This window comes from Poecilia formosa, unplaced genomic scaffold, assembly GCF_000485575.1.
Source record: "Poecilia formosa unplaced genomic scaffold, Poecilia_formosa-5.1.2 Scaffold31, whole genome shotgun sequence".
In the NCBI taxonomy this organism is placed as follows: domain Eukaryota; kingdom Metazoa; phylum Chordata; class Actinopteri; order Cyprinodontiformes; family Poeciliidae; genus Poecilia; species Poecilia formosa.
In genome coordinates this window covers 1,609,110-1,636,973 of record NW_006799970.1, presented here as the reverse complement: position 1 = coordinate 1,636,973, position 27,864 = coordinate 1,609,110, and the positions used below count along the sequence as shown (strand labels likewise).

Sequence of the window (27,864 nt, the reverse complement as noted above, 5' to 3'; positions counted from 1 at the left end):
CCATTTTCCGTCACCCTTGTCCCTCAGTGGGGTCGGGAGGGGTGCTGGTGCCTATCTCCAGCTCACGTTCTTCTGGGAACAAAATGACATTAAAAACTCAATGTAAGTGTGTCCATGTTGTATGGAAAAAACCTGCAAAATTATCACTGCTCTCATTTTACTCTTTATAGGTAAATGAGTAAAATGAACATTGTTCTTTTATTCTATGAACTACTGACTACATACCAAAACAAAAGAAAATTAGTATTTATCTGTAGAAAATGAGAAATGGTCAAAATAACAAAAAAGATGCAGTGCTTTCAGACCTCAAACAATGCAAAGAAAACAAGTTCATATTAATTTAGAAAGAACAAACTCATGTTTTAACACAGGAGTTCAGAAATCATTATTTGGTGGAGCAATCATGATGTAGGATTCAGTGCAGTGGTCTCTTCATTTTTTCCAGATCTGTATGTTTGTATTTCTTGTTTTACGACATAAATCTTTCTACTATTGTTTTTCTTTACTAAATTTAAGCAACGTTTGCCGAATGCTGCGTCTAATATTTAGCTTTCTGTAGCTTAGATTGAAGGTTGTCAGTAATCCTGCAGCCTCAACACACGGTGGATAAATAATCGTGCAGATGGATGATGGGTGGAAATGAACTCATGCTTTTTGTTTATTCTCTTGTCACACATACCAGCTGGAAACTTAACAATGTAGATGACATGTGCAACTTGCACCATTACTGCTCACAATGATGATAGTCTTGGTTTGGTCTGCCACTTAGATAAGTTCATAAACACCTGCAGAGAGAGGAACGAAAGGCAGCAGAACAATTACTTATTATAAACGAGGAAAAAACAGTTGTGAGTCATTGTTGCACCTTCTACCAAAAAAGGCAAAGAGCTTCTGCCGAGGACCTCATCCTGTGCGTGAACGGCCAGAGAGCTCTCGGTGTGTGGCTGCTCGCGTCTGCGCTTGTGTGTAATCTATCTTTAGCCCTAATATGCCAGCAGCAAGCGGCGCACATCTCATAGTTTAGAAGCCATGTCATGAGACTCCTCTCGCTCCCCGCCTGAATTTCTGTATCGTCACAATCTCAGAAGCAGAAAAATATTGTCCCTGCCGGCCTTTCCCATACAGCGTGTGTTATTTTATTGCTGCCTGCTCACAGAGTGGCTGACATGGAGACCGTTTGCTGGACTGGAACGTGGGAAAGAGGATGGAGGGGGAGTTTGTACCATCATGGGAGCAGGCATGAGGAAATGGCCCACTGAGATCCACTCTGAGACACACACACACACACACACACACACACACACACAGAAAGGGAAGTAGGTGTAAGTTTGTGAGGCGGAATGTAATTCCCCATATTTTTTTAACATTATGGGAGCCGTAGAGTAATACATGGGAATAAGACCGCATCCCATAATCTCTGTGTAAACGTGGAGGAGAGTGTATCAAAATATCTGACAGTGGAAACTCTGAGTAAGGGGCACCAAGTGGAGCTGTAGATTGACTATCAAAGAGCAGAGAACAGAATGAACTTCCTCTGGACTGCATGAACTGCTGACAGGAGACCAAAGGCCGTCTTATCAAGGAGGAATTGGGCTCAGCTCGCAGAAAGCCGTGCCACTTTTGGCAGCTGAGTGTGTCGGGATCTTCAGTCATGTGTGCTAACTTTCCACAATATTTGATGAAACAGACGGGAGACATCTGATAGCTACAATTATCTTGTTAAAAAGCACATAGAAAGTAGCAGATGTTATCGTTCCTGATGCGGAACAACATGTACTGATCCAATCACAAAGGACCGTCAGAAAGCCGCTACAACTGAGGCTTCCTGATTTCACACCCAAAAGTGTGAAATCATTTGATCAGCTGTAAGGATTCTCCTTACCCATATTATAAATTATAGAGACTTAGACTTAGATTGTCATCAATTTTAAAAAATTATGCACTTAAAACAAGCTCCTATATGTTGCTGAAAAGTAACTACGGCGCACACGTAGACCGGTCGGGACACTGAGACGATAAAGGAGAAAGATCAGGGTTAGGAAAATGTCGGTATCGTGATCACATCAGCCTTCAATAATAATAATATAGCAACAACAAGGTCTTCTAATGCTGCGTAGGCCTTCTGACACTTTTACATTTATATTTAGCAGATCTAGTTTTAAAAGCTACATTTGATGAGTTGAAATATTCTTTGATATGATCGTAAGATGAGGCCTTTTCCATTAAATGCATGTGTATTTCATTCAATATTGTAACAATTTGAGGGTAAAATTCCTGTTTGCAAAGGTCTTTCTTTTAATTTGATCTATTTTTCATTTCTATTTTCCATTTTTGTAATTCTGGTCTAGTTTCTAGTTGAAATATTTTATTACACTTGAAATAAGGCTTACACTAACTTACCAGTAGGAGCTTGTTTTAAGCACATCATTTCTTAAAATTGATGAAAAAGTACTTGTTCTATTGGCAGATTATTTCACTTACAGCAAAAAACTTTCCCCGTGTCACAAGGGAAATAATCTGCCAACAGAATCAGTACTTTTTCAGCAGTACTAAGGAATGTTACTTTTAAGTTAATTTTGTCTTATTTCAAGTGCAATAAGACATTTGCCATGGAAACTGGACCAAAAATACTTGATAATATTTAATGTTTTTACATTGTAGTTTCACTAATCTGTGAACCTGTTTATTGGCAATGGAAATTAAGTGATCCTAATTCTTTGTGTATTCTTTAATTTGCTCTTGTTTAACCCTTCAGTTAAAGACTCAGTGGTATTTTATAGATGATGTTTTGTATCACATATCTCGTTTGGAGTACGAAAAAGTGAAAAAGATGCTTTCTTTCTTTGCATGACTTTCAAATATGTTTCCTCAAGGAGGCATAAAAAATGAGACAAACTTGGATTGTCAGACCTCAGGATTGTCAGGAAACGCTGTGAAGCCGGGGTCTTTAACGCTTTATTTAGTGGCAGCTGATAGGAGCAGGTGGAACAGGGTTTATATTTACTACTTCAATTTAAACCTCCTGTATTGACAATGCTGTTGCCAGGAGTGAGTCTCATCTGGAGCCTTCTTTGTGCGGCCTGTGAGTCAGCAGAGATACTTTTGAGGACGGAGCTCTGGGAACCGAGCGATGACCTTTACAACAGGTGGTCTGCTGAAAACACATGCACCATCACATCATCAGGAGAAACTGGAGAGCAGTGTGACTCCCTCCTCCTCCTCCTCCTCCTCTCTGTTGTGTGGTCTGCTCCTCTGATCCTCTCCTCTCCTCTCTATTTACATTCCTAGTCTCCACTATCGTTCCCACATTCTGAGGAGTCGTTAACCGTTTTTTTTTTAGTTTTCATAAAGGCACGCCGGGTGGATGCTGCCGGCATTTGGCTCCGGATCCCAAGAGGATCTATGATTGTTGTTAGGGAAAGTGTCTGACACATGACTGTGAGAAGATCACCTTTTTTCCCCCTGAGGCATTGTGGGAATGTGCAGCTTGGTTGCCACAGCTGCCGCCGTCCGTCTCTTTGCCTCTGCACACGGCAATGAAAACATCACCTGAGCCCAGCGGATGCCACAGTTGGAGTCTCTCATGGTGCAGAACGGTTCAGTAAATGATCGCGTCGAGATCTGCATCCATCCATCATTACACAACATATCAAATTGTTTTGGTATTGGTGATACGCTGTGGTGCATTTCTCAAATCTTCGAATCATTGTGTCAGTCGTGCACATCGTGCAATGTGCAGTTCTCGACTTTTTCCTACATTTTCGTTGGCGTGTCGTGGATCTTTGTTCAATCGTCTCAACCTCCACAAATCGTCTCAACCTCCACAACATTTAAGAATGAAAGTCCTAACATGCAAAAATGCTTAAGCATGAACATTTCTGTTAAAACACGAGTCTAAGAGTTTCTTTAAATATATATGTAGATGGAAACGTAGCTGACAGAGAACATACCCAGCTTCATTTACTGCAGTTTAAAAAAAATTATTGGTCCCATCAGATGATCACGAGTCAGATTTTTGCTTCTGTCTTAATGAACAAATCTCCCAGAGCCTCATAATCCACCCTTATAGAGACTGTAGAGTATTGTGGTGTTAAGAAGAAACATAAAACAAATACCACATGTAGACGGTGTTGCTTTAAGGCCAACACTCCTCAAGAGAAGACAAATTACTGCTTTTACTTGATGCAACAAGAACAAAGTTCTTGTTGGCCACAACGTTTCATTCTTCACAAGAGCCAATGTGCTGAGGTCCCAGGAAGTTCTCATAAGTGTCTCCGATTGCACTACACCCTCCTCATATTTATCAGACATCAAGTGAGAAAAATATTCTGCCCATAATATGTGTCAAGAACAGACTGTCCAGAACCAGGGTGGCAAGAACAGAATGAAGTCATTTAGCGTTTGGAGCCCTGAGTGAGAGCACGTCTCCGTTGTGGTTTCTGAATTAACCTTTACAAAGACATGGTGACAAATTCACTATTTGATGTTCCCACTTTGAATCAAGAGCTCCTGCTTAAAGCCTGCAGTCAAGGAGTTGAGAAACATTCTGGCTTTTTTATTACTTCTTCTACCAACTGTGCACTGTGAATGCAGAGAAATTAGTGATATGATAAAACAGATATTTCAGGGTGTGAGAAGAAGGCATGTATTTTGATTATCTGTTTGCAGCTGTAAAGCTCGGTAAGTCAGAGAGTAAGAAAATAATGAGATAAAAATACGAGCATGACCTTAAAACTCCCACTACGTTGTGAGTCATGGCTGCCTGTGGTTTTGTTTTTTCTTCCCTTTAGAAAATATAAAAGAGAATCTGACTTCTTGGTAAACTTTATATCTGTCAGGACGTAGATAGACTGCAGCTTGGGGTTACACGGCACACACAGCTGTCCATAAAACATTACATTACAAGATATATTGTAACACTTTTAGAAGATCAAGTTTTATTTGCCGATATCGAATAGCTGTGCTGTTGAAAAATGTAAGCGGAAACTTTCTTTTAATTATTTCTTTTGGTTATGTCTCGATGCACATCCGGTTTCCATGCCCTATTTTTGCCTTGTGGTGTTGGCATTTAGTGCTCAGCATATATATATATATATATAAAAAAAAGAAGTCCCTTAAGCATTTTAAAAGCTTACTCTGAATGCATAAATAAATTCAAGAATCCATGGAGCTTCATTTCATGACAAAATTCCTGCAGCTCTGTGGAGAGCGTGTCAAAGAGACGGCAGCCGGACATAAAAGGTCTCATTTCAAAAATGGCCACACATCAAGTATATTTATTGATATCTGCTTTAGAAAAATCAGTCATTCTTTCATTTTAGTGACCTATTCATGGCGTTTCAGACTGCAGACTGCTGAGGGCGATTCATGGAGCAGTGAGAGGCGTCTCAGCTCTAAATCTCGTGTGAGACATACGTGCACGCGTGTGTGTGTGTGTGTGTGTGTGTTGAAAAGCCTCAGGGTGTGTATGGCTGCACGGATGTGATTGATGAACATGTGACAAGGACCTCAGTGTTTGTGTCTTCAAGAGTTTCTCGTTGCATTCTTCTGCCCTGTTTAGAAGTGGGTGGGATGGCTGGTCGGCTGCATCTCTAGTTTCTTAAAGTAAAGCTGAAACGTGACATATCAGATTGTAAAATACTTTGTAATCTGCCTAGAAATTAGTATAAATTTACAGGTGGATAGAGAGAACATCTCAAATGTTTAAGGCATCCCTATTTTTTTTTCAAAACTTTCTTTCAAGAAGAAAGACGTTCTGTTATTTATTGTTTTTCTAAGTCAGGATTCCCACACAGCGCGGAAAAGATTATTCAAATATTTTCCGGGAAGGGACGATGCCACAATGATGGCAGTGTCACGGTTTGGTTTCGTCTAATCCGGTTTGTGCCCAGACACAGTTTTGCCCTGCATGTCATTTTTGTCTATTAATTTATATTCCGACATCAAAACTTCCTTTATGTTTTTGAAGATTCTGTGTTTAATTAAAAGATAAATTTTCAATTGATGGAATCAGACTTTTTAAAACTTTTCCAGAACTTTTCATTTGACATTAATTGTATTTTTCTTTCATTTTCAGTTCAGCTTTTGTGTCTGCTCATGAAAGGTGAGAGTGCGGTGAATGTGGAAATCATAAAAATAAAAGAGGCCAAGTGGGAGTCAAAACAGGTGTCAAGCGGATCAAAAGCGTCTAAAAAACGTACATCTCTAATAAAAAAAAAGAGGAATCTGGTGTCATCCTGTTCATTTTAGCCTTGTCAGCCAGTCTTCTTCACTCTTTCCAATCCTCTCAAGTGACTTTTATTTACATCCATGTAAACCACAAACTGACGGAGCCACTGGTTTCCCATGCTCCCCCTCTCTGGTGTCCCGCAGTCCGGCTGCTGTTTCTGCTGCCAGTAGGGCCGGCGTGCTGTAAGTGTGCTCTGTCGTGTAACCAAACAAGCCTGAGAGGCTGTTGTTACTGTCAGACGTGACATGGGTGAAAAACACGCCACGCCACGCCACGCCACGCCGTTGCTTTGCCAAATCAGCGTACGAGAGCGTTTGTTCTGCCTTCAAACACAGAAATCAGGACACCAAACACAAAGATTTTATCTGTAACTCGATGTAATGCACAGCTCATTATTTTTAAGATGATTATAATCACGATCCCATGTGCTGTCCGGCTTCGTGTTTGTGCTCCAGCTGCACAGTCACTTGACAAGATAATGAGCGGATAATGGAAATTAAATCTCGGTTCATGACCCATTACTCCCATGCATATAAAAACCCCTTGAACACAACATTTATTACGGTAGAGCTTCAGCTTTGTTTTTTGCAAAAAAAAGAATTTATTTCATGAAAAAGGGTTTTCAGCAAGGAAATACTTGCTATGTAAATATTAATGTAGCTTCTTAGAAAAACTAACCTTGTGTCAGGCGAAACTGATTACATAAAGACGCCGCAATGCAAACAGAACAGCGTGGTCCCTCTTTGGTATAAACGCTCATGCCTGCTCCCTGCAGAACAGGGAGAAGAAAGTCTGCTTTTCATTCACTGAACGTTTTTTTGTTTGGAAACTCGTGAATGAGACGCAGCAGACCTGGAAGTTTGTCATGCGCTCTCTTGTAATAACGTGTTTATGGCCTGAATCTGGTCGGATCAGCACATGCTGATTTGGACTTAATGTTTTTTGCACTTTCCAAACATTCAAGCTTTCAATCTGTAAAAAATGTTTGAGCTGAAAAGCGTTTTTAACCACAGACATTTTACTGACGTTGTAGCTGAAAATGTTACCTAACTGAAAGATCAGGAATATTTATTTTCATGTGACTGACCGCTATGACCTCTTTCACACAAAGGGTAAAACACATATTGGCTCAGAAGTAAGTTGAGATCCAAAGTATTTATCACTTTTTTGTTCCAGGAGCTATTTTTGGTTAAATGTTATTCCCCCACTGCCTGAAGAACCGTTACAAATCTGAAATGAATCCGCTCGTGCTCTGGTGATGCTTCAGAGGACAAGGAAGTGAGCAGAACAACACCTAACCTCACCAATAGAAAACCTGCACATCTAGGTTTTCTAATGCAGTCAGTGTTGAAAATAAACTCTATAAATCAGGCACAAGATAGTCGTCAAGACCAGCCGCAGTCTGTTAGACTTTTTAAATTACGTTACTGCCGGTAAGATATTGTAACCACTTACCTTGGTGTCTGTAGCTCCCCTAAAAAGTAGGAAATTTACTATCATTTGAGGTTATTATATGGGTTAATGCTTAACTGTTATTAAATTATTTAACTATCTATCCCTAAAGCTGAGGCTGGGGAAATAATTGATGTTCTAAACTGAAATTAGGGCGGAGAGAGAGATTCATTCATACCGTTCTGGTCGTTTCATCCTGTTGCAACTCGGGAAACAAGCTGAGATCCAAGGAAGTAGTGAGTCTGATAAAAATCCTAAACTGGAAAAAATAGTAGACTGGATTAATATTAAGATTTGGAACAATTAATAATAATCCAAAAAAATAGTGAAAATGGGATGAATGGTGAATTTAGAGAAATTACTATGCAAGAAAAATAATAGTAGTCCAAAAAAGTAGTTAGTTAAATATGATGATGAAACCAATCTGGGGGAAAAAAGTTAATTTGAAGAAGAAGTAAAATTAGATTAAATTTAAAAAAGATACTATGGGAAGAAATTGGAAGTGGAAGGGAGAAATTGTTTATTAATATTGTGTTGTAAGTATTTGTTCAATAAAAAGACCTTTAAAAATTTAATTTTATCAGAGTGATACCATATTTAAAAATTTAGAGGCTCCACCTTTTCAGGAAGAAGGATTGTTCTTCTTTTGATACTGAATCTTCAGTTTGGCTCTAAATTCTGCAGCGGTTCTGGCACAATCTCTGCTGAACTGAAGCTTCTGCAGGGAAACAAACTTTCATTTTTCTTCAGCATTCGATTAATTGGGACTGTTTTAGTGGAACCTGAGCGCCTTTCCCTCTCTTTGGTCCTTAAATGCATATTATTCCTGGACTCCATCAATCATAACACTGACCTTTTCCCCTGCATGAGGCGATGTGGCTGCGTACTGCAACCGCAACTTTAGCTTTTTCCATTTTAGCCATTTTCTGTCATCTGTAATTACTTGCTTTAGTGTGAAACGGTTGATAGACACGACAGGAATATGATACGACAGAGGCTGCATGTTCTGGGTTTGACGTCCCTCCTTATTGTAATTAAATCTTGGTAGTTTTCAAACCTTTGTTCATTTCAGCCTCTCTCTAGTGGCAGGAAACAATAACACAAACTTGCCTGTCAAACATATTGGATAAAATCAAAGGAATCCAAAAAGCAAGATCTTAAAGAGGTTTTTTTTTTTTTTTTGCTGGCTGCTATGATTACTCAGCCTTCATGGGGAGCTGAGCCCTCAGTGCAGTGCTTTCTAAATCAATTAGAGCTCTGGACAGTAATCTGCCGCGAATGGCAGCTAATGTGCCGAAGGTGAGCGTCCTCTTCTCTCTCTCACTGATAGCCATCTGTGGTCTGGGCTCAGCGCCAGCGCGGAGCAGAGCGAACGGCAGGATGACGGCCGACTGTTACTGAAACCATCACAGGGACAAAGTCCAAACAGATCCCATCCTTTGAGCTGCACACGCCTCATCTCATCAGTCTGCCTGTCAGAGAGATGATGACTGCTGCTGCGTCTGGAAAACACTCACAGGCGACTTTCTTGGTTTTTATTACAGTCGTAGACGAAGGTTTTGGCACGGACATAAACGTGTTTTCAGCTTCTGTTCACTAAGTATTTACATTATTACGCAGATGCATGTCAACTCTTGTGACTTATTTAGAAAATGTGACTTTACAACAAATCAATATTAGTGTTTCCTCTTGTCATAAGGACATAAAAACCTGTGACAGAATGAGCTCAGTTCACCCTGTTAAAGAGTGGCTGCTTATAAAAGAGGGGCTGAAGTCTTTGTATTCTTCTGAGCACCTGTCATCAAAATGGCCTCACATGTTCAAGGAGAATGTTAATTTTGCACGTCTTGATTTTACATTGTTCTTTTGAAGCAACTTAATGGATGACCAATCCCACGTCAAAACGTCCAGTATGCGTTCAGCCTGCTGTAGGCTGGGGTGCGAGATCAAAGATGAAAACTCAAGTTTTAGTGAATGTCTGAAGTTGCTGAGTAAAAAATGTCTTGCTGTCACAACCAGAACCAGAATTTGTCTTCTTCTTCTTCTTCTCCTCTTAATTGTCTCCCATGTTTATTGAAATAAAACTGTCTTGGGGTTAAACGCTACACCTGAGTGAGTTTCTGGACACTGATAGGACTGATATAAAGGTAGAAAATATGTGATAAAATAAAGTTAATAATAGCCTCCTGACCAATTGTAGCATGCAAAGGAGAACATGTTAAAATGACGGATTAGGAAAAAGTCCAAACAGGTCTGCCTAACTTCAGGATTGTCTCATCCTGAGACATGCGAAACAGAATCATGTTTCCACCATTGCAGAGCTTCTTCCACACTGGCAGCAGGTGGATGTGAGCGCATTTACAAGAATATTGAGGCCATGTCCTTTGTAAAATATCTTCGATGATAATCCCAGAAAATAGTTAAACTGGGATGAATGGTGACTCTAGAGAAATCACTAAGTAAACGACTTCAGTCCAAGAAGAACATCAGACAGAGGATTCATTTCTCTAATGAATCCTCCATCCTTATAATTCAGGGCCTCCTCCCATCGAGAGGAAAAATAAATGCTGCAGTGGAGAAAACATTGCATCATAAGAGAACTTCTTCTCCTGGAGGTGGAGCGCCATGTCACAAGGCAAAAGCCATGATGAAGTGGTTAAAAGATACCAACATAGCTTTGATATTTAAAACGATTGTGATCAACAGGAATAGGTCAGCATCACTCGGTGTGAGGCTCCAGAAGCCTTTCAGACATCTGGCATGGAGAATGCTTTAAGAACAGTATTTGAAAAGTAATGCAGTTGTGTTTAGTATAAAATAAAAACATAAAATAAATCAGACAGAACATTTCCTCTCCATGCAGGAGGTGAAGAAAAGCTTCGTTATCTGTGACAGAAACTGATTATATTGTCAAGACCGGACAAGTTCTGTTAGAAATGACTTCCTCTTGGGGTTATCTTATCTTCTGTAAGAAGTGTGCTCACTGCAGGCTCTGACACGCCTCTCCCTTAAGACAAAACTAATTTTGTAGAGTTTAATTTTTTTTTTCTTTCATTAACTTGTAGGAAGATATTAGGGTTTTGCAGAATCCCTCTGACTTCTTGATTTTCTTCTAAGCTTATTGCTCGTGTCTTGCATCCTTTTCTCCCTCAGCCCATTACTACCAGATGCAACATTCGCTTGTTTCCAAACCATTTTCCGTGACGTCCGTGTTTTCAGCGAACACCAAACTATTTTGGATAACTTTTCACAAACATTTAGATAAAGTAAAAAAAAATAAATAAAAAAAGCAAGATGTTTTCCTGTCAAGTCTAAGTTTTAACTTTTATACTAAAATTTTGAAATGCCTTCATGTTCCATAGGGAGTAACTTCATTATTGTGTTTTTGGAGCATGCCTTTGGCTTTAAAAGATGACATGGTCTTCCTGCAGGGAAAATGTTGATTTAGTATATGTACTTTATTTATTTATTTTTATTTTTTTACATTTAAATCTAATACTGGGCATTAGTGAGAAAGTACAGGATGGCCAGTCTCCAAATGAATTTGTTCAGGAGACACTAAACTGACTAAACTGACACATAGTTGGATGGGGGCCTCATATGAAGGGTGTTCTGTGAAATTTGAACTGGAGCTTTTGTGTCGGCCAAACCATCTGTTGCAGGAATCTGAGGATAAATAGGAAAATTAACCGACTTTCTGATGGAGTCTCTACCCCGTAAACAATAAGCTTTCCACAAATGAGCGCCTAATTTTAACCAGCACCTTCTGATCACAAACTGAATGGCTGACAGGTTAAGCAACGTCATTAAAGTTGCTCATTATCGCTGTGTGTGTGTGAGTGTGTTAATTGCTGTGTTTGCATTACGAATGTGCGCAATATATTTGGCTGATGTAAAAGACAAAACAAAAAAAAAACCACAAATTTGCAGTTTCCATTAAGCAAATTTATTTTTGTAATTTCAATTACAAAAATTTCATGGTTAATTGAAACACAGCTTATGAGAACAAGAGACGGAGAAAGAGAGAGAAACATTATTTTCTTAAACTTTTCCATCTACATCTTATGTCAGCATCTAGCATGTTAGTTTTCAAATTCTTTGAGAAAGACAATAGAAAAACTTTACCGTACTGTATTAAGTTGACTGTTTAACATCTCCTTCCCTGTTTAAAGGGATCTGCCTAAATAAACAGCTCTGATGCTGCTGTGGAAAATAAATTTCCATTTTAGGGCAACAGATGTCAGAGGAAAATGAGGATCCACACCAGTGCCTTCTATTTCCAAAGTTCCCTACTCAAACACATCAATAGTACTTAAAAATCTGTGGAAACCAGAAATCCAGCAACCTACTTCATGTCAGGAGACTTCTGCTAGACATGCTGAAAGTGATGCTCTCTCTCTCTTGCGGTCTTGCAACCTGAATGATGCAGCTCGACATACGTTTTTAAAAACACCTCACTGGCTCAGAAAACAGCCAGTGCATCCAACCAGTGGATGCACTTATTGTGCATCCACTGGTTGGATAAAAGGTTGGACTTCTATTTTTTTTAACCATCTCAGGTCGATTTCCAACTATTGATCATGTGAGAAATACGGCAGACAGATGACGAAAATAGAAAGTAGTTTTGCCTCCGCATTCAATAAGAGTCCAGTCAAAGTAAATAATTACGTTTGTTGTTAACTGAGGAGGCTGCTGCCAAAAAAAAAAGAGGATGCTCAGTTCTTTCTCTGTCGCATTGATTAAGACTATTAATCAATGTGTGCTAATAGCTGTGGTACCTCAGACATGAACGCTAGACAAATTTAACAATGAAATGTGACGTTGCTGTCAGAGTGTTTAAAGATCAGGATTTTTCTTGTAGGTGCTGCAGTTCCTCCTAGGTGGTGGTGGTGGTGGTGGTGGGGGAGGTTTGGGGTCCGGCAAGTTGGTCAAGAGCGCTGCTCTTCCATCGTTAATGGCCAGGAAATGTCTATGTCTTAGAAACTAATTGGATTTTCTTACCAGGAAAGCATCTATACGGCTCCATTAGCCAGGAGTAAACAGCGACATGCAGCTGAGTGAGAGACAGGTGGGCTAATGCAGAAAGATGCAGGGATCCATGCTGGCTTGTTTTTGCAGCAGAAATTAGAGGATTGGTTCACAAACAAAATAAATGTGCTTTATATTTTCATGCATTTACAGAAAAAACATACAATATTATGGAAAAAATCTTTAAAGATCAACATACACGTACTTTCTTTCAATAAGAAAAATGTGGCTTCTGTTTTATTTTTACCTTTAAAAGCATTTGAAATGGATTGATCTCTACTTTTAAAGAAATAATTAATTTTAACTAACTAAAATAGCAGATTTAAGCATATGGTTAACAAAAGTCAGCCAGAAAGGCAGCAAAAGCTAAAAGCCGAGTTCTGGCTGTGAAGTGGTGTTTTCCCACAGAGCTCTGTTCAACTTGCAGCAGCAATTTATAGCAACAAACCTCTTAAGGTCACTGGGCTTCTTCTCTGCCCTGAACTCCTTTGCATCTACTCAAACAATCTGGCTCCAAGTGTAACTGAGGGTCTCCACAGACTAAAAGGACGGTCAATTCAGGGGAAACAAAAGGGGGTGGGAGGGGGGGGTCCTTGGTTCCTCACAGACAGATCATGAAGGAACAGTGGTGCTACTATGCAGCCTGTAAATCAGGCCTTTCTTCCTGTGTGAGGGTGCCATGTTAGAATGCGGTGCATTTATGTGCACATGGGTGGGCTTCTCATTCCTATCATAGCATCCCTCTCTTCTTCTTTTGCCCATTAGGACTTTCCTCCTTTTTACTGATTTACATTTCTTATGATAATCCTGGGCAGTTTTAACACTTTAGTTCACAGAGCTGAACAATTTCCTCGTCACCCTTGCATATCTGAAGTAAAAAGCTGTTTACATAATAATAGTCTCATTATTATGTAAACTGTATCCGATGTATTGCAAATAATTCAAACAACTAGAACCTTTCCACATTTGGTCACATTACAACAAAGCAGACTGCATTTTATTGGGATTTAGCAAAACTGAACTTTGTGGCTTTCATATTAAAACATTGTGTTTGGCAGAGAACTAGCCCTGTACATCCACCCTGAACACAACAACCCCACTGTGAAGCATGGAGGTGGCATCATGTAAAGATGTTAGGAGACTTTTGATCAGCGGGGTTCAGGGAGTTTATGAGACGATTGGGGGAGAGCTGAATGCAGAGCATTCCTGGAAGAAAAGTCATTAAAAGCTGTGAAAGTTTGGAGTAGAGGTTTGCATTTCAGCAAGTCAAAACAGACATGAGAAGCAGAATGCTGTAGATCAAAGTACTTATGTGTTAGATTGGACCAGTCAAAGCACAGATCTGAATTTATGTGAGAATCTGGAAATAGATACAGGCAAATACTTTAAATGCAATCTGAGTGAATTTGAGTTATTAGTTTTGCAAAGTAGAATTTGTAAAAACCACACCTGAAAACACATTGAGCTGCAAATATATCAAAAGATTGTTTTCCAAAGTATTTATGAAAGAGAGTCAAATGCAGCACATACCTCATCTTTGACTATTCAAATTCTAATAAGTACATGAACCCTTTTAACTCATACTTTTGCACTACTTTGAGTTGGCCTGTAATATGAAAACATAATAAAATATCTAGACTTTTGAATGTAAAAGGAATTTTGCAAAATACTGCAGCTCAAGATGTTTTGTTTCTTTTTTTTAAATACATATATTCTGAGAATTGCTGTCACAATGGCTCATTAAAAATATTTTCTGAAGAAAATGAACACATGATCAAAACAATCAAACACATATCAGCCTGACCAGGATGATTTTGAACGCCAAGTAAATCCCATCAAAACACCAAACTGGGGCCTATTTGCGTTGTTTCAGATTTTTAAGTATCAGTTTGACCAATGTTGACTTGTGGTGGACTTCTATAAAAACTGCAGTGGTGATCATTTAAAAGAGAAACTTCAACAGTGTGTTTACCTTTTGTTGTTTTGGAATCCAAAACTTGGTTCAATGTAAACCAAGTTTTGGAAAGCAGACATAGAAACATCTTCATCTCCCTCCTCCAGCCAGGGCCGCTGTGGAGGTGAACATGGAGGACAAAGTGGAAGCTTTTTTGGGAGACGCAGCTCAGATCACCTGCATGTTCAAATCGGACGACTTTGGTGGCAGCGGCGGCATGACCGTGGAGTGGCACTATGTGAGTGTCATCAAATCTTTTTCTCTAGACACCCAGAGAGCAAAACCAGCTGTCCTAACATGCACACTGATGTGTGTGAACCTCCAGGTAAAGAATTCAAAAGACTATCAACAAATCTACAGCCAAGACAGCCTTCAAAGCACCGTGGTGAAAAACACTCCTTACTCTGAACGGATCACGGTGAATACCACCGGAAACCCTGGAGAGGTGGTGCTGACGATCAGGCATGTGCAGCTCAGTGACAATGAGGTGGCGTTCAACTGCTACGTCAAGATCATTGGGGAAGGGACCGGAGAGGGAAGCACAAAGCTGAAAGTGTTTAGTAAGATTTACTGCACAAGAGATTAAAAACAGCTATCGCCTGTCATCCTTCTCTTTATATTGTCATTTTTTTCTTTTCAGAAACGCCAGAGGATCCCATAATTCAAGGTGTGGGACAAGGGATATCAGTCGGCGATGAAATGACAAAGGTAACCAGGTGTTTGATCACAGAGATGAACCATTTGAAAATAATAAACTATCATGACACCACCCTCATGTTTGGACTCCTACATTACATAGATTGCCTCTTGCGAGGTGAAAAATGGATACCCCAAACCGAAGATCACGTGGTACAGAGACAAAATGCCACTGCACAACATTCCAGATGGTGAGACACACTTCCATCAAAGTCTGTATTTAGTTGCACAGTTTTCATTTCTGATCATGTGGTAAAAACATAGCACTGTATTAGAGGCGTTATTATCCAAGATTTCAGTTTCAAGATGTTTAGCTATGTAAAGATGCACAAAATTATGCAAGTTAGTGAACTACACCTCGACCTTATTACAAAGAAGTAATTTAAACAGATCCTGTCCATCAAAAGGTAAAACACCTCAAAAAGTAATAAATCGTGCCACGAGTTGAACAAATTCAAGAAGAGATGAGGATCAAAGTCATCGATCTCTTAGACTGGAAATAGTTTCAAAGCTAATACAGAGACTATGGGACTCCAGCAAAAAAGCTATAATCCACAAATGGAGAAACCACGAAACAGTGGTGAACCTTTACAGGAATGGCCTGCCTGCCACATTCCCTTTAAGAATGCCTCGACAACTCATCTAGACGGTCACATCAGAACCCCAAACAACATCCACAGCACAACAAATCTACTTAGCTCACTTCAATCAGTGATTCAGCAAAAATAAACAGAAAAGGCCTGAACCACTACTTATGTAAAAAGCAAAAAAACATCCGTCTCACATTTGCCAAAGAACCCACTGTTATTCCCAGAGGACAGCTGAAACGGAGTCGTCTCATTTATAAAACTGGCGTACACATGAAACGGGGGCTGAAACTGGCGAATGTCAAACAGTATTTTGCTTTTTAATGAATTTATCTTTCTCTACCTTTTTACATCTCCTGTGTTTGCAAATGTTTTTTTGCCTTCCAGTTGTGAAAGTGGATCACAGAGTCACCAGTCAGTCAAGTGGTTTGTTTTCGGTCAACAGTGACCTGAACATGAAGGTGGAGAAGAAGGACAAAGATGCAGTTTTCTACTGCGAGGTCACATTCCTTGTTCCTGGAGCTGAGAAAATGCTTGAAACTAATGGCATTAACATCACTGTCTTATGTGAGTAACCCAGACTTCAAAATGAGAGTTTTCTGGACATTTTGGGTGAATTTCAAGCGATGTGGAACTAATCTGTTTTAGAGATCCTATACCAAATCAGTAGTTACATATCATAGAAACACATTCCAGTTATAAGATGTTCTTGAGGTACCTGTGATTTAGCTTTGTCCATGTATGTATGTAATGTATTATGATGTAATCTGAGAGTAGAAAAGAATCCACAGTACTAAAATGTTATAAAAATGTCAATTAGTTTTCTGTAGTAATAATATATTAACTTAATAACTTTGAGACTTATATTATGAGAAGCAGTATAATTTTTTCCCCATGGCGTAACATTTTGTTAATCCTTCTGATTGCTAAAAATTCCCAATTAAAGTCTGACCTTGCCTTCTTTGTTTCAGATCCTCCCACGACAGTAAATATGTTGGTTAAACCCTCAGAGGGGAAAATCAAGGAGGGCGACACGGTGGAGATCCTCTGCGCCAGTGATGGAAATAGTGAATCTCAATTTTTCACAATTGACAATAAAGACGTAAGAAATTTGACTGTCACAATAACTCTTGTCTACATACATTAAGCAGGCATCAAAAGTTAATTCATTTCAGTAATTCAAGTCTAATATGGATATTTCATTTGATTATGTTGTATTATATTTAAATGTAAATGTTTTTGCTTAAATAAAGAAATGTTATGGCCTACACAGTAGCTGATCATACAGCTGTCCATCAGTCTGTCACTGACACCCTCTGAAATGAGAGGATGTCACAAAAGGTCATTGCTAAACAAGCTGGGGTTTCGCTTGGGGCTGCATCTAAGAGTATTAGTGGAAAGTTGAGGGGAAGGAAAAAATGTGCTAAAAATGATATACCTGAGGAAATTTCATTTATTTTAATTTCTGTCCATTTTCTAACTATCTTTGTTCCTAAAACGTGAAAAACAACTTGTATGTGATTACATTGTGTTATTTGGTTTTGAAGGTTTCAAGATTGAAGTTGGAGAACGTTACTCGTCACGATACTCGTTTTTACGAATGCAGCGTAGAGGACTTTGAAAATTCTGTGAAATTATCAACAAACATCTCGGTGGAAGTCAACTGTAAGGACTTTTAATTTTACCTGCATTAATGAGAACAACAAATGTGATTTATTAAGTACTAAGTACTTCATCTGTTGCATAGATCTGGACGAGGTGGTCATTGAACCCACCGGTTCTGTTTTGGTGGACTGGAAAAAAGAGTTTTCGGCGACCTGCAATGCTTCATCATCTCTCGGGATCAAGACAACATGGTTTAAGGTACTGTGTGTGCAATGTAGTTTCACACACAGTAACAAAACAATTGTATACATGTATGAGATAATGTCGCACCACCACAAGCTTACTGACACTGACTGTTTTTTACTTAGAAAAAGCAGTGTTCTGATGGATTAAGAACCACTAATGTATGCTTTGCTTTCTATGCTAATGGCAGCAAGTAAGTTTGATGTGTTTTTTCTGCAGAATGGAAAAGAAGTTGTAAAGGGTTACCATTTAAGCCTTAAGGCTGTAACGTATGACACCGCAGGAACATATGATTGTGTAGTGACAGTACCGGAGATTCAGGGAATGCAAGCCAACAGTTCACTACAGGTTACAGTTCAGGGTGAGTTGGACAACAAAACAGCTTATTTGGAACTATTTTCTAAGGATGAATTATCAAATGTGTTTGCTTCATGTCTTTATTTCCTCAGGCCCTCCAGAGATTATAGAAAAACAACTCAATGAGGAAGAGACCAATGAGAGGGAACTTGAACTTACCTGCCAAGTCAGAAGCTACCCTACTCCCAATATAACCTGGGGCACCACTAATGGGAAGGTACTACTGAGGAATGTCTTTCAGTTTTAGCTTTAAGGCCAATATACGCAAAAACGATTCAGTTATCAGACCTAACTCATGAATATGTGACGAGGTCAATTATGACAATAATCAAACTCATAAAATGTCTCATAAATCCAAACTGGTCAGGTGAAAGTAATGGCATGGATTATTTCCTGAGTCTTTAAAGGGAAATCACTGGTTCTGGGATTTGTTCTTTTGACAAATAACTCTTCTACATGATATTCGTCAAGTTATTATGCAGGAAGATGCCTTTTCCACAGAAGGCTGTCATCAAAATTTATCCAAGTAGGGCATGGACTGGAAACCATTATCAGGGTATACCAAAATTCCTAAAATGTTTGTTTCAAATAATAAAAAAAGTACAATCAGCTCCTACTATTTAACGTTCTTTGAATCAGGAGTTTATACACTAAGATGCATTTCAGAAATGTTCAGGTGATTATGTCACAGGTTTGTAAACTTTTGTTTAGGGCTGTTGTAAAAGAATATTATAGTAATTGAGTACTCTATCGATTGTTGTTATGATTAAAAGAGTAACCAGAAACTAGAAAATTTCTGAAGAAATTTAAATGGGGCCTGCCAAAGTGTGAATGTCGGTTGGAACCCAGCGTTCTGATGCTAAAAATTAGCATCAATGCTTTGCTAAAATAATACTAATAGCATGTGGAGAATCACAAGAATATTGACTAACATGGACATAGTACATTCAGTATGTTAAAACTAGTGTAAAAGCTAAAATTAGCCAGATGCTAATGTCAGCCTAAATGCTGCCAGTGTTATGCGGGGCATAACTAGCATATTGTCTTACATTGACTTCCTCTATTCAGCATACTAAATATGACTAATAAATAAAAAAATTGTTCAAATGCTTATTGCACTGCCTTGCACTAGTAGGTGCACTGTCTTAACCTGAGAGAAAAAAAAAGCTAAAATGCCTATTTTAGAAAAAGCTGATGTAAATGCACCGCCTTGCGAAGGCAGTGCTCTGACCTGTGAGAAAGAAATACCTAATACTTATTTTATGGAAAGGGCTAATATTAGTGCATTGCTTAAGGTGGCACACTAGTGTGTGTGTGGGGGGTGCACTGCTAATTTTTGTGCTAATGTTAATGCACTGCCTTGCTCTAACTTGAGAGAAATAAAAGCTAAAATGCTTATTTTATGGAAGGAACTAATAGCTCAGGTAGGGTTAAGGCGGTGCACAAACCTGAGACAAAATTCTATGTCTATTTTGAGACTGACACAAAACAGAATTTGCTTTGAGTTTAATTTGGCATGTTTTTCAGTAATTATGACGCCACGGTTACTTGAAATGCCAACAAAAGTAATAGCTCCCCTCACTTGATATTGGTGGGACAAGTACCAACTTTTCATGCTTTTTCAAAACAACCTTTGACCCAAATCTGACCCTTTTCCTTTGTAACCACACTGTTCTGTCACTGTTCTGTGTGTTTGTGGCAGATCATCAGCTCCTCAAATCACATGACCAATGTGGGTGCTAAGAGCGTAGCCAAAGTTCAAGTCAATATCACTTCAAACACAACCGTTTTCTGCAACGCCTCAAATGAGTTCGGCAAAGACTCGGCTACGTACATCATCAAATTCAGTGAGTACCTGCTTCATTCCTGTTGTCCACTCTGTTGTTGTGTCTGAGTGCCCCTTCCTTCCCCATCTGTCTTTCCCCTTCTTGTCTGTGTCAAGGTTTGTTTTTTATTCTTCGTCTGAAGGTCTCTGTGACGTGTTGTAAAGTGTCGCCTGTAACTTGGAGCACTTCACCGTGTGTTCTCTTTGCAAAAGAGGCAACGTCGTGAAGCTGCTCGGCTGTTGACGTGAACCCCTCCGTTCCCCCTAATGCTGTAACGTGAAGTGTGTTCCCGTCTTTACCCCTTACCCCCTTTCAGCTAAACACACCACCACACCAGCAACTACCACCACAACAATCTCTCCAACAACCATTACAGCAGCCAACACAACCAACAATACAAGCACATCCATCATTGCTGCCAAACCCAAATCCAAAGGTAAGATCAGTTGCTTTGCGCCTCTTTAGCCTGATCAAGGTAAACTAAAGGTTGCCGTAATCATCACTGATTTATTACTCTTTCACCAAGTTACTATGTTTAATATAAATTATTTGTTTCTTATTAATAACCTTACATATTCTTTAAATTATGATTTACTGATCAATTAATGATTAATTGAAATCAGTCCACCTTCATTGATTCTGACATTGGCCTTTCCAATACATCAACCTTGTATTTCACTAAAAGTTTCAGCTTAAAAAAAAAATCACCGAAACAATATAATCAGCACGCTGTACGCTTTCAGATATAATCCCCCCCAAAAAATCCTAATTGAGATTTTTTTTTTCATAATCAAGCAGATCAAATACTGAGAAATCTATTGTTTTACTGTAGCATGACAGAAAACTCTCACTTTTTGGCCTCAGATAAAAAGACATAGCTTGATACATAAATGTTGATAATCTGTCATTTTTGGTTGAATTACAACCACAACCAGTAACATCAGGCTGATGTATTTTTAATTATATTGTTCACTGTTTATCCTAAGATGAAATTTATAACCTGAGAAAATCATAATGTGGTTGAAAAGCGGGGATCTGCATAACAGAAGGATATTAGAAACCGTCAGAACAGCATCGCTGTTGGACAGAAATATAAACATAACTGGAGAAGTGATGCTCTGAATCCACTCACAGTGAGCCTTCTTCACTGCTCTTTCTTTTCTTTTTCCTTCAACATATACCCTGCCAGGAAACTTTCCATCCCCTCAGAGGAAAGCTTTTCTGGATTTTTGTTTCCCTCTTGTGAAATGAGATTAAAGAGGGCTACTGTGGGAAATGACTCAGGTCACTGACCAAGATTCATGCTAGATTTTTTTTATTTTTTATCTTTGGTGAGATAAAAGCCTTTTGAATTAAGTAAATTAGTCTGACTTTTTCATACTGAATGCCTGGAATGCCTGTTTGTGTGTCTGGGTGTATTAGCCCTGCTGATTCAGTTATTTAACACACAAACCCTCTGATAACTCTGCTCATTTGGTTTTTCTCAGCCAAAACAGAAACACCCAAACCACAAGAGAAAGCCCAAAAAGGTTTGTATGTCATGTTGCTGCAGATCGTCTGCAAAAATCAAAAAGCATCCTTTAGCTTATCCACCGTATCAGTTTTCTGACTCTCTTCCAGCAGATCTTCCTTTCCTATTGAGCACAACATTGTTGTCCATTACCTCCACTTGTCCCTCTGCATGCTTGATGCTTATTCTCCCTTTTGGTTTTTGGTTTAAGCGCACCTCTTCTCCTGCAGACTTGAAACTTTCGCACATTTTTTCTTTCTGAGTTGCCAGATTTAGATCACCTGAAAGGTGCCATAGCACTGCTGTATTGTTATTGAATGCCTTCTGTCACACCCTCACCTGCCATCGGACTCTTCCAACTCCGAGCATAATCTCTTTTACAAATCGACTTCCTCTGATTTGTATTTCTGCTCCTTCTTCAACAGGAAGCTATGGGGTTGTCATTGCAGTGATCATTATCTGTATCCTGCTTCTGGCCATCTTGGGCAGCGTGCTTTACTTCCTTTACAAAAAAGGCAAGATCTGCAATCGATCAGGAAAAAAGGACTTGTAAGTTTAATGAAAATGAAATAGTCTGTTTTTGTATTTGTTAAGAGAGATAGAGGGATTCTCTAGGTTTTGTTAATTTTTGCTGTTGGGTCTAATGTGAAGAAATAGATTTATATATTTATGTATAGAAAATACTGCTGGAAAAATAAACTTTTCTGTTAAATTTAAATTTACAGGACAGAAGTTCTGTATTCTTATTTGCTAACAACATTTAAATCCAGTTTTTCACACTACTGCAAATATTAGTGTTTTACCAAGTTTGTATTAAAATACATAATTAAAATTCTACAACTTAAGTGGAAACATTTAATTAAAGAAAGTCTGATACTCCTAAAAGTTTTTACGGACAAGATGCCACCATCAAACATAGCTCCAATTTCACCAATTCCACACACATAATCCCAATAGACGCACACTATTCATTCGAGAAAATACCAAAAGTAGCACACAAACTTTAAAGACGTGATGAGTTTATAGGGAACGACAGAAAAGAAGCAGCTGGTTATGGATTTTCCATCACACCCTTTTTGTTTTGGTCTCAATGCATAAACTACAAACCAAACTGACCCCTGGAAGGGTTCCTTGTCATAATCACAATGCAGATTATAACTCTGGTCACATGGAAAAAAAACATTCCTTGGGTAAAATATTATATTGGCTCAGTTCGATTTTAATGGCAGACTAATAAATCGTTTGTCCACCAACATTTGGATTATGATTTCCTTTTCTCTTTGCAACTAAAACACAAGTATTTTCTTCTTTAGCCAATGATTTTTGGTCAAGGCATGCAAAATAGATCATTTTCAGCAACAAAAACATCCACATTAGATATCGTTCCACAACCTCTAAATGACTAAAATTGTTATTCAATTCTTAAGTCACTTATTTGAGCCTGTTCTTGTCCAACCCAAGCACTAAAGAAAAGTCCAGCAAAGATAAGATTGTGGTGGAGATGAAGAGCGACAACACAGAGGAGGCGATTCTGCTCGGGGTCAACGGAGAAAAACAGCTACCCAACGACCAGGTAGATCCCCAATCCTGGACCAGACACACTGCTGATCGGATGTTTCTCTAACGCATCGCTGTTTCTCCTTGTGCCTGTTTGTATGTTAATGTTCCTGTTGGTCCTCTGGAGTGATGAGAACCTGCATGTTCCGAAGTGAGGTGGCGAGAAAGCTGCTCCTGGTGTTCCCTCTCAGGCTCAGACCCCCGGATGCCTTCAAGTCTCCACCAAAGCTCCTTCTTTCAGAGTTACATCACAGAGATAATCAGCTGACACTCAAACAGGTTTTTTTTTATTACTTGCTGTCCGATATGCTCCTTGAGTTGAAATGAAACAATTTGCAAGCTCCATGATGTAACTCCACCACACGCCTACCAAGCTTTGACTCTCGTCTCGTTACTGCAAGCCTTGTATACTGCTGATTGACTGTGGAGCAAGAATTAGAGCACAAAGCTGACAGGGTCTGTTTTAAATACAGAGGTGGACAAATTTATCGCCCGCCCTGAGAAAAGTGTGTAAAAAGCCTTAAAATAATCTACTGTTTTATTCAGGTTATATAATCTCACAATGAAAAGTTGCGAGAAATCCAGTGGTTACTTCAAGGAAATTTATTCAAATAAATAAATAAAATCCAAATATTTGGGAGAACGTCTGTTTTTATTCGGGAAAATTAGTTTCTTCATTTAGTTGTTTAAATTATACCTCCTCCATGTTTTTGTCTGTATTTAGTACTTATCTGAACATGATAAAACACCTTAGGATTTTTTTTAACAAACTGCCCCACATGCCCAATGTTAAATAAAGAAGATGTTTCAGAACTACCAGCAGATTTTAAATAAAAAATTGTCACTGGGTCCTTCAGCAGGATAATGATAGAAAGAACAAAACAACTAAGACGTTGTTCCATGGAGACAGAACCAACCTTCTCGAATGATCTTCTACACGTCAAGTCAAACTGCTGAATATTTAAGATTTCCAATGTAAAATAGTTCTACTGCAAAAATAAAGACGTTTATTTCGAGGCTCTTTGCACATTTTCACCATGGGTGCCATTAAATATGTCCGCGCTGTATGACGTAGCATCACCTCAAGCAGTGCAATCCACTGAAGAGAATAATGATGCAGCTCAGTTACTGTACATATTATAGTCTATGTATATATTTCTTTATTTAAAATAACACATAAAAAACTCCCCCCAAAAAACAAATATCCACATAGTGTTTCTATGATTTGGTGCTTCTTGGAGATAAAGCGGGAGCTCGGTTTGGTTGATTGTTTTGCTCATTTTCTGCTATGTTTCGGTCTGCACACTGAAAGTTAAGAGATGCCTCACCTCTTCAGCTACACCTTTTTTATGCTTTACATACAAACATGCAGGTTATTTAAAGACGCATCACTCAGTTTTCTCAACTCCCAGTGCTCTGTAGATGAAGGACAGTATTTTCTGAGGCTGAAGAAGTTGAACTATTGGGTAATGTTTTTCTATTTTATCATTTTGTTTGTTCTCTGTATATTTCTTTTTTTACATTTGATCAGATTTATTTGTTAGATCTATTGCATTGCCAATAGTCAGGTGATATAGTTACTTTTTTTTTTCTTAGATATGACATTCAGATGCTTTGCAAAAAACACATTTCGTGCTGTTGGTTTTTTTTTCTATTTATTTTCCATGCACTGATTTTTGTTTTTCCTTTTTTGTGTGTATTCATGCAGTTTTTCTCCAGTATGACATGTTTTTAATGGAACTGTATGCAAATAAACTTAATTTCTATAGCTGTCTTTTTCTTTATGAGAAGGAAATATGAGATTAGAAGAGGTTGTCCTTATCACACACTGAATGCATTTCTGTAATAACTGAAACTTGAGCTAATCTAACCCAAAGAGACACAGAACCCCCTCAGACCTGAAGCCTTCAACCAACAACCGCTTTTCATGTTAATGTTTTGTGTTCATGTTGGTTCCTATAGTATCTGTGTACTACTGAGGAGGGGGGAATGACTGTGACTGAACAACTCCAGCTTAAAGACAATCATGCCATCATACACTTCCTTCCTTCTGCTTTTAGTAACTCTGGTATACAGTGTTGGTTGTCTTTAAATGTATCTGAGTTATTACGCATCTTGTAATTACCAAAACATTTATTGTTTTTAGTTTTCAAAATCATACCAAATAAAGTTAAATTGTCAAAAATTAAGAGTTCTAACATTAATTTAGCAAATGTTGAAACATGCATTCATGGTTTTCCACTTACTGTGTCTGAGATCGAGCTGCACGAGGGAAACCCAGATATCCGTCTCCAGGGTTACGCTCTCCAGCTCATCCAGGGAGATCCCAAAGAGTTCCAGGTCAGAAGGGTTACACGGTCCCTCCAGTGAGTGCTGGATCTGCCCCAACGGAAAGTGGCCAAGAGAAAGCTTATTTCAATGCCTGAAATGTTTCAAAAATAAAAACATTATCAAGGTTTCCCTCAGAAAACTTCCTAAGCCTGGTGGTTGGATGCTAGGGCAGTCATTCATCCAGCAGCCTGCTGTGTTTTTGAGTTAAATAATGTTTCAAGTTAATAGGAAATTTGAAAATATTGCTTGATAATTATGTGTTATTGAAAGACTGGAAGATTAATATCTGAACACCAAATATAAAATCTTAAAAAGTGCAAACAATTTAAAAAGACTTAAATAATTAAGCAATGTTTAGCCTTGGTGGGGGCACAAGTAAAGCCTGGTGGCCCGCCAGGCTTATATTACACTGGGGGAAACCTTGGCATCATTGATTTGTCATACTTAATTCATTTATTCATTTTACCTCTGGCATTTTAGACCCAAATCCAGTTTACAAAATAAAGCATAATTTTCAAAACTGAAATAAAATTCAGCTCTTAGTGAGAGTTTACTGGCATTTGGTTAATTGTAAAATTTACAGATTATACAGGAGAAATGTGATCTCACTATTCAAATGACTTAGTCAGGAGAAGAGTGCAAAAGAAAAATCCTCAATTTGCAGAAGATAGCGCTGTAATCATCAATACTTAGAAAAATATAGGACATTACTAACATAACTGATCAAGGACGCTGCTAATTGCCCATGGCAGCAAACTTCTGGGTCCTCATTGTGTCTGGACTGGTCTGAGGCTACCCTACAACACAATGTCTGTAATCTGATTAAATCTTCTTCATAAGAAAAAAAATAGCTTAAATAGCCATTGATCTTAGAGGACAAACAGCAGCTGAATTCAGCTCAGCAAACAAAATTATATATTCATGGGATATAAAGTCTAAATACAAGATTAAACAATCATGTAAGAAAATGTATTGAATCTTCAGATCTGTAAATGTTTCACCCAGCTGTCACATAATCTGTTTTGCATCTTTGTCTTGCTGCTGTAAGCATGAGCAATTGGTTCTTAGTTGTATCTTTCCCAGCATAAACGTCTTCGAAGACTGTCATTTGATCCGCTTAAGGCGGAGGTCAAATCATATCTTGGTTTATAATGTAGTTACCAAATACATTATAAAACAAGAAGCTTAAACATTAAATGCAGCACATGAAACAAAAGTAGCTCTCAAGTAATCAGTTTTGTCTGTAGGGTCCTCATTGGACCCTCTTTATACATTTTGGAGGATTTCTGCTGTTTTGTTATTTTAGGATCACTTTATTAGAGAGATTCTCCTGAAGTTTCTCCCAAACTTCCTGGTCTTGGTTCAGAAAAAAGGACAAGTTCCACTGATCTTTATGTATAAACCCTCCACATATATTTTGTGTCAAATAACTTCATCCACATACTACACTAATACTAAACAATATTCCTAAAATGAGTGGGAGTCAGATCTCGCCCGGAAAAGAATCAAAATTCAGTGTGGACTTCTGCAGCTCTGAACTGTAGGACTTGGGTTCCCAAAAAAAAATTGTTTTCTCTCTGGGAAAAGGGATTTTCAGGCAAAAAAGTTAAACCATGTATAAAGACAAAAACGTTGGATACAGTTGTGCATTATCAAAATGATAGTTTATACTTTCACTAAACTTCAAAATTAAGATTCTTGAATACAGCACTAAGAAAATATCAAGTTTATATAGCAAAGTAATGAAAACACTTTTTAAAAATCTCATTAACCACTTTATTTTTATCTGAGTTCTAAAAGTTGCAAAAAACAATGAGTTGGAATAAAACGCTTAAACGTATTACAACCTGCACAGAGCTCTTACTTTAGCTTGATTTTTTTATTATTATTTTGAGGTAAATTTCAGAGGCAATTGAAAACCAGCACTTTTCATCCAACATTAATATCTTACCTTTTTAAAATGCTTCACTCTTTAAAAGTCATGCGTGTCCAAAAGCAAGTCGTAATACCTTTGATAATAGGTAATAAAATGCCTGTTGGTCTAATAAAATATTCAAATGTTATTAGTTTTCATAAATTTTAAGCTAGGGCTGGACGACATCGCTGAAGAACTTACGATATAAACGTTTCAGTCTATATTCACGGTTGCCTGTTAACTATTTTTTCGTTTTGGTAAATATTTGAAATACTGTTATACTGGTGACTTAACCTTTCCTGTTTTATCCAGTTTTCACGCCACGCCGCGCATAGGAACTATGGCGAAACCTGAAACTGCAGCTATGCAAGATAGTCAATTGGTTGTTCCTAGCAACTGGTTGTTACTAGGCAACAACCAGTTGACTTGCAAAGAGCGAGTGAGTTGATGCTCACTCACTTTCTCTCACGACCTAGCTTAGCCAACTGCTAGTCTTTCCTCTGCCTACATCTCCCAGAATGCTGTGCATTCAAGTGAGATCTAATATTGATCGAGTGTGTGTCATAATACATAT

At 38.4% G+C, this 27,864-nt stretch overlaps 1 protein-coding gene and 2 long non-coding RNA genes across 7 annotated transcripts in view; 1 reads left to right on the top strand and 2 right to left on the bottom strand.

Annotated features, from left to right (window-relative positions):
* The window catches only part of LOC103136256 (cell surface glycoprotein MUC18), a 40,886-nt gene extending 15,653 nt beyond the window's left edge, over nucleotides 1-25,233 (top strand). Inside the window, exons 2-17 of one of the 3 annotated variants that reach the window (XM_007549421.2) lie at nucleotides 14,771-14,901; nucleotides 14,989-15,223; nucleotides 15,304-15,371; nucleotides 15,463-15,550; nucleotides 16,334-16,513; nucleotides 16,918-17,048; nucleotides 17,494-17,611; nucleotides 17,694-17,809; nucleotides 18,014-18,155; nucleotides 18,244-18,368; nucleotides 19,854-19,998; nucleotides 20,294-20,413; nucleotides 21,465-21,506; nucleotides 21,913-22,036; nucleotides 22,949-23,060; nucleotides 23,172-25,233. In XM_007549421.2, coding sequence (XP_007549483.1) covers nucleotides 14,771-14,901; nucleotides 14,989-15,223; nucleotides 15,304-15,371; nucleotides 15,463-15,550; nucleotides 16,334-16,513; nucleotides 16,918-17,048; nucleotides 17,494-17,611; nucleotides 17,694-17,809; nucleotides 18,014-18,155; nucleotides 18,244-18,368; nucleotides 19,854-19,998; nucleotides 20,294-20,413; nucleotides 21,465-21,506; nucleotides 21,913-22,036; nucleotides 22,949-23,060; nucleotides 23,172-23,174 — 1,880 coding nt within the window. In that variant the 3' untranslated portion in view covers nucleotides 23,175-25,233. The remainder of the gene's footprint in view (nucleotides 1-14,770; nucleotides 14,902-14,988; nucleotides 15,224-15,303; nucleotides 15,372-15,462; nucleotides 15,551-16,333; nucleotides 16,514-16,917; nucleotides 17,049-17,493; nucleotides 17,612-17,693; nucleotides 17,810-18,013; nucleotides 18,156-18,243; nucleotides 18,369-19,853; nucleotides 19,999-20,293; nucleotides 20,414-21,464; nucleotides 21,507-21,912; nucleotides 22,037-22,948; nucleotides 23,061-23,171) is intronic. The other 2 variants (XM_007549422.2, XM_007549424.2) reach the window with 2 other exon arrangements.
* Nucleotides 628-7,940, bottom strand: LOC107835926 (uncharacterized). The gene is made up of 2 exons (XR_001661768.1): nucleotides 7,860-7,940; nucleotides 628-785 (listed from the first exon to the last, which is right to left on the bottom strand). It is a non-coding gene; the product is annotated as an uncharacterized LOC107835926 (long non-coding RNA).
* On the bottom strand, nucleotides 8,288-27,603 carry LOC107835924 (uncharacterized). Of its 3 annotated transcripts, XR_001661766.1 has the most exons (4): nucleotides 27,492-27,603; nucleotides 27,327-27,416; nucleotides 25,291-25,423; nucleotides 8,288-8,399 (listed from the first exon to the last, which is right to left on the bottom strand). It is a non-coding gene; the product is annotated as an uncharacterized LOC107835924 (long non-coding RNA). The 3 variants fall into 3 exon arrangements; XR_001661765.1 differs by lacking the exon at nucleotides 27,492-27,603 and having other exon boundaries at nucleotides 25,291-25,466; nucleotides 27,327-27,476; XR_001661764.1 differs by lacking the exon at nucleotides 27,492-27,603 and having other exon boundaries at nucleotides 27,327-27,476.
* Between the last annotated feature and the right edge of the window lie 261 nt (nucleotides 27,604-27,864).